A 10,738-nucleotide genomic window follows, 5' to 3' on the forward strand; every position below is an offset into this window, starting at 1 on the left:
TGTTTGGTGCTGCTAATGGTGCAAAATTACTTCACCTGTACTTCATTGTTGGGGCAAGTTACTTTTGAAAGTAATGCATTTATTGTGTTATGCATATAAAAGTAAGTAATTGTAGTAGTTACTTTTTATGAAAAGTAATGCAATACTTTCTCATTACTTTTTGACCCCTGTGTTGGGCTTGCTACTTTGTTTTTAAATAATAAAAAAGTATTTATTTCCAAAAACAATTTTTTTTCAGGTGTAAAGGCTATTTCACACCAAAACTGAAGTTAATAAGCCTTCGGCTGAAGCAAGTGTTTCTGCACTTACTCCCAGTTTCTCTCAACATGGGACAGGACAGCTGTCAGGGATTTAATGGAAAACAAATTTACTAGCATTACTTATTTGAAAAAGTCAGATATTTTGTTGTAAATTTAAAAGTAATGCATTATTTACAAGGTACTTTAAAAACAGTAAACTAATTACAGAACTTGTGTAACTTGTAATGTGTTACCCCCAACACTGCCTGTAATACTGCAGGAAATATATTCATTTCATTCAATGGAAAAAATTTAAGCAAGGCAACATAAATCATAAATTACTCAACTTTTAAAACCTGAAAAGATTTTAAAACACGAGGCATCATACACTTGTCAACTTAGTAAATTGTTACAGAGAAAAAAGACAGAATGACTAAGGACCTAAAGTCATTCCCAACATAAACACATGCAGAAATGTTGTTTTAAAGTAATTCTAAAATCTAAAACATGTTTGATATAGTGCGACTGGATTGAATCATAAGCTGCACCAGAGGAAAACAAGCTCAAAAACAGCTCAAGAGATTGCATTTGTCTGTTGCATACATAATTAAGGATGTTTTTTTTTTTTTTTTTTTTTTACAAGCAACCATACTAAAAACTGACTCTTATTCCTTGTGAGGTTTAAATTAACTAAATATTATTACATTTAAATATTATGCATTTTCTGGAGGACAAAGTCTTCAAAATGAGACACGGTAATAGTCTGAGGCAAAAAAAAACTGGAATCTGTGCCCATCACACACTACGCTATTTTCCATGAAACTCCAACTCTCCAAAATCTGCGGACTGACATGGATTTGATTCTGGAAAATTTCTGGCAAACTGGCAGAGAGCCTTTTGTGTAAATGCAAGGTGGACTCATAAAGCAGGAAAACTGGATCACAAACAGAGACTTAATCTTGTGGGCTGCGCTCTGACAGTCCATGTCAAACTCATTTTCTGATCCCATTCCCCTCTCCTATCACTTCCTGTCTCTACTTAGCTAAGGCAAAAACATCCCCAAAAAGTACATATAAAAAAATATCCCAGCATCAGACCATTGTAACATTACCAGGATTAGAACCATCCCCGCAGGCAAAGGACATCAATAAAAAGTCAGGTTGATGCTGGACATGACGTCGGACAGACAGACGTCAGTATTTGATGCCAATTTGACATTGACTTACACAACCAGCTGGAGTCAGCTGACGTCATTATTGGACATCATTGATTTAGACATTGAATTTTGGTCACCTGTCGTTGTGTGTCTGCTGGGATAAGATCCGAAGCAGTGAAATGTGCTGTAACAAAATAAGCTCTCCTCGAGAAGCCATTCTCTTTATTTATTGTGTTATCTTTTTAAAAATATGTGCATTTGGCACCGCTAAACTGATGGATAATTTCGCGGTTTGCAGTGTCCACATTGCATTTGTATTGCCGATTTTCACCTGAAAACAACCACTAAAACAAGGGTTTTAAACTTTACCGTGATGTCCAGTTTAAATAAGGCCATGTCCACACGATCACGGGTATTTTTATAAACAAAGTTTTTTCTTCTTCCGTTTAAAAAAAAGGTCCACATAAAATGCAAATGCATGGTATGATTCACTGCCAAAACAACAGGTGGCGATATAATCTCAACCATAAAGCCATGTTGGCCAATCAAAAGCCTGAAAAAGTTTCCAGTAGAAACTGGACATAACAGCGCAGGCTCCGACGTCACAAGCCAAAAATTCTGGTTTTGCTGTCTACACGATAACACTGCAACCAGAGTTTTTGAAGATCTTCACCCTGGCAGGCTGTTTCAAAAAATGTTGGTTTCAGTGACCGGGTGCTGGGTTTGCGTGTGGACGTACAGCCAAACCGCGTAAAAAGCTGTGGTTTTAATAAATAACCCCGTTCTTGTGGACAGGGCCAAGTGTCCGATTGAAAGAACAGTATTTTTTCTCCCTTTTTTTTTTTTGTGTGCTTTACCAATGCACAGTAACACAGTGAGATGAGTTGCACTCAACATCCAATTACAAGTGGTCAGAAGAGACGCATTTGAGAGAAATCTACTATCAGGTGTAAATGGAAATGTGTCTCCCTTGACCACTTGTGATCAGATCAACCCATATGCAAGCAGAACCAGGTGCCTCAGTGTGGACCGTCTTGCTATTCCCCATCCCCCAAGATGCAGGGCGCTGAGTGATAAGCAGAAGTCACCACACTCTAAACGTCCCTCACAACTGCCTCTTGTCCAGGCGTCAGAGACAGATGGACTGGAAGAGTCCATGTGCCTCACACATTTCCATTTTTGACCATGCAGCAGTCCTCCCAAAATAACCCCCATTCCTCACAACCTTATATGTGCAAGGCCTCAGCGAGGCTACAGTCTGGGGGAGAATCACAAATCCAGATCACACGAGACACGCCGTTGTCCCATTGTTGCTTTGTGATCATTGTGGTTGTCTCCTGTCTAGCTATGCATCTCACAGAACTAGATCAGGAGTGTTTGTTACACCTTTTTTCGTACCTAGACAAGGACAGTTGCCGCAGCCTGTCCCTGACCTGCGTACGACTAAGACAAGTCTTCCTAGACCCACAACTGTGGACGCTACTTCACTTCAGGTCCCTGTGCGAGCTGAGGAGGGACAACTATGTTCTGGGCTCTTCGCTAAGGTACCTGGCTGTATGCTGGCACTCGAGCAGGGTCAAAGTGTGCAACATTGAGGACTGGATGAAGACCACATTCCAGAAGGACCTCTGCAGGAAGCACGAGAGCCTCGTCAGTGACTTCCTGGAGCGTGTTTGCCACATGTGAGTGTTTCTGTTTGTCTTGGCATCAACATTCATTTTTGTCATTGGTTTGATCTTGGACGAGCAGATGTTGCTACCCTGATATATTTAGACAGATGAAGCAATCTTAACGAATCCCATCTCCACTTTTGTTTTTTAAAGTATAGTAATGGCACCGATATAAATTTTCCTTGATTGTTTACAGACCTTTGCGCTTTTCAAACAGTCAAAGAATAACGTTTGCACAAATCTGTCCCATTGTAAACAACAGTATCCAATGGCTTTCAAATGGTACAAAATACCAACTATTATTAGCATAAATTTGTGAGACAAACTAAAATTTTAGTAGCTTTTGCCATAGTGCTTCTATATCATTTGCACTCGCATATTTTCAAACTTAGTACATAAAGCAGTGTTGAATCCCAGATTTTACATCAGTGGCACCAAATCACATTCAATTTTTGTTTCATAACTGATCATGACCTGTCGAGATTGATATGCACAAGAGCAAATGAGATCTGAACGCTATAGTGGAGGGAACGATTGTCAGTAAACAATAACTTGAAGTCACCATGAAATCAAAATGGACATTGCTTATATTTCGGGTAATGCTGTGCAATGTGTTTATTATAAATGTTCCTACAGCCTTCATACTGACTATTTTTATGATGTCTTTATATTTTTTGTTGTTTGTTAGTTTACTTTTTTGGAGCTTGAAACATCTAGTTACTGCTTCTGTTGTATGGAAAAGAGCAGCTTGAACATTCTTTGAAATATCAGCTTTTGTGTTCTCCACTTAAAATAAGTCAGGTTTGGAACAACATGAGGGCGAATAATGACATTTTTGTAAGGACTAACTCTTCAAGTCACAAAATTACCAAAATATTTTAAAATCATGGTAAAACCAGTCACAATTGAATGTTTATGATCTCTATCTGGCTTAGGAAGGAGCATATATGCCTTTGGCTGTGAAATAAATGAATTAAATCTCTATATAAATGGAAGCAAAGACACTGCACTGCAATTTTAAACATTGTCTGCAACAACTGGCCCATCAGACCACAGCTGCAGGCACACCGCAGACCATTCAATCAACAGGAAGCTGTGGGACCGTCACCCAAAGTATGGACTCAGAGTATGTTTTACCACAATTATTTAAAAAACAGAGCAATACGCCGACCATTCAGACGTTTTTATTTTTGTGTGTTGCAGCATTACTCATTTACCAGGTTCTGTTATGAGTTGAGAAGGTTTACATGGGTACAGAACATAAAGCAATTTGAAACGTCTGTTTTCGAGGAACACAGCTACATTAGGACATAGCATGATTTTATTTTAAGGAAAAGACGTCAGTGGTGGGAAGCTTAAACGTACTTCAGCATGAGCTGATGTTCCTCACGTAGCCATTTAACTCCACCAGTGTCTGACTAATAGGGATCTTCTCAAACCTCCGTTCCTTAAATATTCATCAGAAACACATTTTAGCTTCAAGCAAGCACGTCATCACAGTCTTCCACTGATAGATGCGGCTTGTGTTCGAAGCGTGCTGAGGCTGGGAATGCAGTTTGCCTCATGTTTTGAGTGACACAGGGTCTGTGGAGTAGCACGCAGAGCACAACTGAATTACCCTCTGGAGTTTTTAAGGCAGATCTGTACAGCCTCTTCCAGGCAGCCAATAATGACGGGAGACATGATGGAGCTCTGTGGTCTCTCCGGCTGCTGTTTTGCACAGTAAACTCACTTAAGCCCCTTTCACACTGCGATTCCAGAAAATACACGGGTAATGTGTCCCGACAATTGTTCCTGGGCACTAGATTTTGCCCCTGTCACACTGCCAGTGATTACCCGAAATATTTGCGTGCATTCACACACAACCCGTAAAGGTCCTGCAAAGACAGGTGACATTAAGATGTGATGTGTAATGTACGAGTCAAAGACACTAGAGATGTTAACTTTCACTTAAGCCTGTGAACGATCTCAGTGTAAGCGCAGAAAGTGAGGAACTAACTGATCTCTGCTTCATTACAGTTTGTACTTCTTTTGTTGCGAACACTGATCTGCCTTCAAAACACCTGGCAAAAGAGTTGCGCGACAATGTGCATCATCACTACGACACACACTTTACGCCATTGGTTCTGGCTTTCGTTCACACAGAGCTCATTCCGGGACTGAACCCAGCAATGTTACTAGGTCCCCAACTCGGGATAAATCCCGGAATCAATCCTGGGACCTGTTTGCATTCACACAAAAGGCAACCCGGCAATGTTCCGGCAATTTTCCGGGTCCAACGTGCATTGTGAAAGGGGGTCTAGTGTTGTAGGTTCCTCAGGTCTGTGTTGTGGTTGGTTCTTTAAAGCAACAGTGCACTGATGGTTTCCTCAAGAACAATATGATAAATGTTTATAGAACACAAAGCATGTTTGTTAATGAAAGTTTTAATCAATAAGTATGAAGGAAGAGTGTGCAGAGTGTGAAGGTTCTCACACCACGATGCAAAATTCTCTAAAGAACCAAAGCCAACTCAAGATGGTTATTGAGGGTTCTTAAAAGGGTTTTTTTTTAGGTTAAGAAGTTTTTAATGTTACATTGTGTGTTCATCAGTGCAGTGCCAGTTGTTCTTTGACCAGAGAAAATTGGAAATGGAGAGAAACAGAAATATGTTCCTCTGAGTGAAGTGAAGCCTACAATCAGTTCTTTGTTGATGAGGGTGGAATGCACATGTGTCGCAGTCACTGTGCGTTGTGTGTGTGTGTCTCGCTCACTTTCCTACAAAGACACAGACACACACACACAGACACACACACACTTGCTGACGCCATTGTGGCAATACATTTCAGCTGCAGGAAAATGTATAAAACACTAAGCACCTGGGGAAGAGACAGTCTCAGATGGTGTCATTAAGTTCAAGTAGAGATCTAGTTTTATTCTTCAAATAAAACTTTTATTTTCTTTCTCTTCTTGAACACCTTTTGCCAACTTACTCTTGGCATCTATTAAAATTCTGAACCGAAATTAGAAATTAGTACTGGACTGTCTTTTTTGAGAACCAAACTTGCTCCCACTCTAGAGCAGGGTCTAACCAGCACAAGTGGTACTACTTGTGACGCAAGTATACATCGATTGGCCAGATGTGTTAAAAAAAAACCCTAACCCACCATGGTTTAAAACACTGTGTAAACATACTGCAAACATTGTGTCAACTTATTTGGCAAGTATAATGAACAGCGAGAGATGGACGGACGCTGAAGTGCTGGCACTTGTAGCAAGTGTAGCACTGTTGAGTTGTTGTTGGAGATTTCGTCTTTCCGTTCTTTAAATCGCTTTACAAATACGTCTACATTCCATGTCCATTATTGTGAAACCCACGAGACACAACAAAAACTCAGCATCCTCCATCCTCCTGTTGTAAATGTTGTTTTTCTTAGTTTCACAAATGAGGTCGCTGTAGACCGGTTTACGTCACTTCTTAATACACATTCTCAATGCGAAAGCAACCCTTTAAATGGTATTGGGAAATAGCTCACGCAAATTGTTCGCAAAAATTGGACTTTAAAATAAAGTGTTATGAATATTATTCTGAATATCTATCAAAACATCCTTAAAATGGTCAATTTACCCAAGAACTATATCAATATAGTAAGAGTAAAAGTAACCTTTCTTGAATTAGTAGGAAATGCTGATGATCACAATATGCCATTACTTTAAATGGCCTGTAACTCTCAAAACGACAACAATTTGACTGCTTTGATCTCCAGCAGACCTTTGGCTCCAAAACAAGAAACTGAATGCATTTGTTACGTATAATTCGCATGATAAATAACCATTTCTCAAAACAGGCTATTAGAAACCAAAAAAATAAAGAAAATAAAGAACGCAACTACATTTGACCACATCCATGCGCTGTATGGGACTTTTCTGTTGATTTTCTTGGCATAGACCAGTCATTAGGGCCGCTTCAGGGAAAAGAAGTCTCTAGTCTCATTCCTACAGCCATAGACACACCCTCCACAGCGTCCCGAGAGAGATATTAGTCTCTTGAAAGACTACTGTCACTGTGATGACTCTATAAGTTCAAAGAAAAAGCGCTGAATCCAATCCCTTTTAAATTACCATCGTGCAACGTGTGGGATGTCTACAGAGGCCGTATCCACATGGGGAAACCTTCACGGTTTGTGTTATGCAATATAAGTAGGGTTTTGGCCCCCAACACCCAGCCTCATTCAAAGTCAAATAAGACAGTTACGTCTTTGTTAGTCTTTTTGTTAAGCCTGTTTGATGGAAATGCCTTTAAAAAACCAAAGCAAACAAAACATCTGCACAAGAGAAGGGCGGAGTTACCAGAGGAAGGCATGCTTATGTAACCGGGGATGATGCGACTCATTTATCTGGTGTGTTTACTTCATCTGGCCGGCTCTGAAAGCTCCTCCCGCTCAAACACAATGCCTGAAAGCTGCTCCAGCAGAAAAAAAATACTATCTAACCGACCGATTCCCGAGGCTTTGAATTCTTGCGAGCTTCTCTCATCCTTCCTCTCCTGCTGATCCCTTTATCAGACCGTCTGTGTCACCGATGGCCGTCTGCGATTAAAAAAAGCAATGACACGTGTGGTGTGAGATCCGCCCCATGGTCAGGGTTATTGGGACAGTGCTCATAACACTTACAGGCGGCTGGAATGTGCCGGTCTCACATGTGGTTAAGTGGTAAGATTATGTAAGAGTTTATATAATCTGCATCAGTAAACGTGATTGACATCTCAAAGCTACAACCATTAGCTCCCTCCGTGTGAGTGTGTGTGACCCTGTGTAAGTCTACCAGCAGGCTGCAGCAGAGGAGAATCACGGACACACAGAAGGGTGACTCGTCAGTAGCCAGTGAGGAAGGCTCCTGCTGCCCGAGCTCATGACATGAGAAATGGCTCGGCTTTCAGCTGGTGCTATTTTGCAAGAGCACCAGCTGTGTTTGTGTGGCAAAAACAGCTGATACAGCAAACACTGACTTAGGAAATGGTTTTTGTTATGCTATGCTTAGTATAATACCATGCAAATTCCTGATGGGGCTACATAAGTTATTGCCTAAAGTCTTGGGTTACAGTTACTATGTTGCAATATGTGTCAATTACTGTCTATTGACAACACATTTATTACACAGTTTACCATTTTATGTGTCCCCCGAGGAGTGAAAAGCATTTGTCATGCAGTAAGCTAGTGTGTTTTCCAATCGGTTATTTTCTGGCGTTCTCTGTTGTTTGATAATTCCGACTAGCCTGACACAGCAACACGGGCTTAACCACTCGGGTAAGTTTTGGGCGGAGCTTTGTGTTTGTTTGACCAATGGCAGATGGCTGAGCATTCACAAAACCTGTTTGAATGTTGTTGATTCTATTAGTGCATTTAATAAATTGATATTAATTAATAATTTTCTTAAGTTTGTAAGTGCGTGTTTTTGGTTAAAGTACTTAAGAAGAATTACTAAAGATTTTTTGACGCAAATGTATGCAGAGACAAGTCTAAGTCATTGTTGATTCCAAACACTGTCTCTATGGCATTTTCAAAACATTTCTCTGTTGTTTGAGAATTCTGACCAGCATCACACAGAAACACAGGCTCAACCAATAGGGTCAGTTTGGAGCAGAGCTGTGTTTGTTTGACCAATCGCAGACAGGAGAGCATTCAGGAAACCTGTTTGAATGGTTTTGATTTTATAGCCACATTAAATATGATCTTTACAGATTAAATGAATAATTTACTTAAGTTTTATGTCACTTAATATATATTTGAATGTGCGTATCTTTTACGATTGCATTATTCTATTCAAGTCTAAAATGCATAGACAATATTAAGTAAGTTGTTTGTAAATTAAATCCCACAACATGTAAATACTGTCTTTTAAAACATTGTTCTTTGGTTTAAAATCTTAACCCCTGCATAGCAATACTGACTGAGTTTGGGGATGTGGTTGTCAATATAATCGACCACTGACATACAGGGAAACCTGTTTGAAAACAAGCAACATTGAAATGACTTCAGCTTTAACAGACTGTTGTTTGTTATTAATTCACTTGTCCAATCTACACAAAAAGCAAACCAACTTGTAGGCTCTGGACGTTGCACTTTTCAATTATTATTCCTGTCTATCAGCATGACACATTTTTTTTTGTCTTTTTGTTTTGTTGTTGTTGAAGGTGTCCGAATCTACTCTCGCTGACTCTGTCTGGATGTGGGCACGTTACGGACCGCGATGTTATTAACGTGCTACAAAGCTGCAGGAGGCTACACAGCCTTAGTCTGGAAAACTGCGCTCGGATGACTGACTCTGTCCTCCAGGCTGTTGTGGACCACGGCCACAGTCTCACAGAAATGAGGGTGGACTTCTGTCGCAACGTGACCCAGGCGGGGCTGCAGGAGGTCAGGGACAAGAGACCAGAAGTGCACCTGAGCGCGTTACACAGTGCCGATATGATTCCAGACAGCAAACCGGAGGAGAAAACACAGACCAGGAGAGCTCTGCAGAAGTTCTTGATCTTCTCCTGACAGCTAGAGACTTTTCCTTGAGAATTAATGTAAAATTGAGGTTCACAACACTGTCCAGTGCAATTATGGTCTAGTTTAATTTTTACACAGTTTATTTTGTAATTTAAAAAGTTTCCTTTTCATCTCTGAAGTTTTCGTTCCAATTTTCCTTGTTACAGTCAGTCTTCCAACCTTTCTATTACTTTATGTAATCAGCAAATTCATTCTTTCAAACTCATTCTTTGTTTCTTCTCTGGGTTGTTTTTCATTTGTTTGTTTGTCCATTTGACTCCATGAAATGACTCAGCGGTCAAGTACACAGTACAAACACTAGGTATTCAATATGCAGGGCAGTGGCCCAGTCCAACATTTCAGCCAAATCTTAGGTTTTGATAATAAAACATTTGTGAACTCTGTGAAAGACGGTATTTATTAAAAGCACAGCATGTTTTGGTTGCATAATCTAGGTTAGTTTTGGAACAACTCATAGCTGGTTATCCTCGTTGTGGGTTTTGGACTTCCTTCTAGTTATGCAAGAACAATATTTGACAGAGCACAGGTTTACATACAGCCTTTCTGCATGACATGCATGACATTTATTAAGAAAAAAGGTACAAGAGGCCATACTACATTGTGAATAATTAATATACTGTGTTATATATATATATATATATATATATATATATATATATATATATATATATATATATATATATATATATATATATATATATATATATTATATTCCCTGGGATACAAACCCTCAACCTTGCGCTTGTTAACACAATGCTCTACCACTTGAGCTACAGAAACACACACACACACACACACACACACACACACACACACACACACACACACACACACACACACACACACACACACACACACACACACACACACACACACACACACACACACACACATATATACACACACACATACAAAAGAGGAACAAAGCATTGTTATCACTTCTGTAAAACCATATTTCATTCAAGCAAATTCATTCATCTTGTATTATAAAACAGCTGGTTGGAATTTCATCCATACTAAAACACACCTAAACCTAGCAACTAGGGGTGTAACGATACGCGTATTCGTATTGAACCGTTCGGTACGACGCTTTCGGTTCGGTACGCGGTACGCATTATGCATACCGAACGGTTCGTTGGA

At 39.8% G+C, this 10,738-nt stretch overlaps 1 protein-coding gene across 1 annotated transcript; it reads left to right on the top strand.

Moving 5' to 3' along the window:
* The first annotated feature begins 2,277 nt into the window (after positions 1-2,277).
* On the top strand, positions 2,278-10,218 carry fbxl22 (F-box and leucine-rich repeat protein 22). Its single transcript, XM_052597146.1, has 2 exons — positions 2,278-3,077; positions 9,238-10,218. The coding sequence occupies exons 1-2, from the start codon at positions 2,581-2,583 to the stop codon at positions 9,584-9,586; spliced, it is 846 nt and encodes a 281-aa protein (XP_052453106.1). The 5' UTR covers positions 2,278-2,580; the 3' UTR covers positions 9,587-10,218.
* The last annotated feature ends 520 nt before the right edge of the window (positions 10,219-10,738 follow it).

The sequence above is a fragment of the Carassius gibelio genome, chromosome B25 (assembly GCF_023724105.1).
Source record: "Carassius gibelio isolate Cgi1373 ecotype wild population from Czech Republic chromosome B25, carGib1.2-hapl.c, whole genome shotgun sequence".
NCBI lineage: Eukaryota > Metazoa > Chordata > Actinopteri > Cypriniformes > Cyprinidae > Carassius > Carassius gibelio.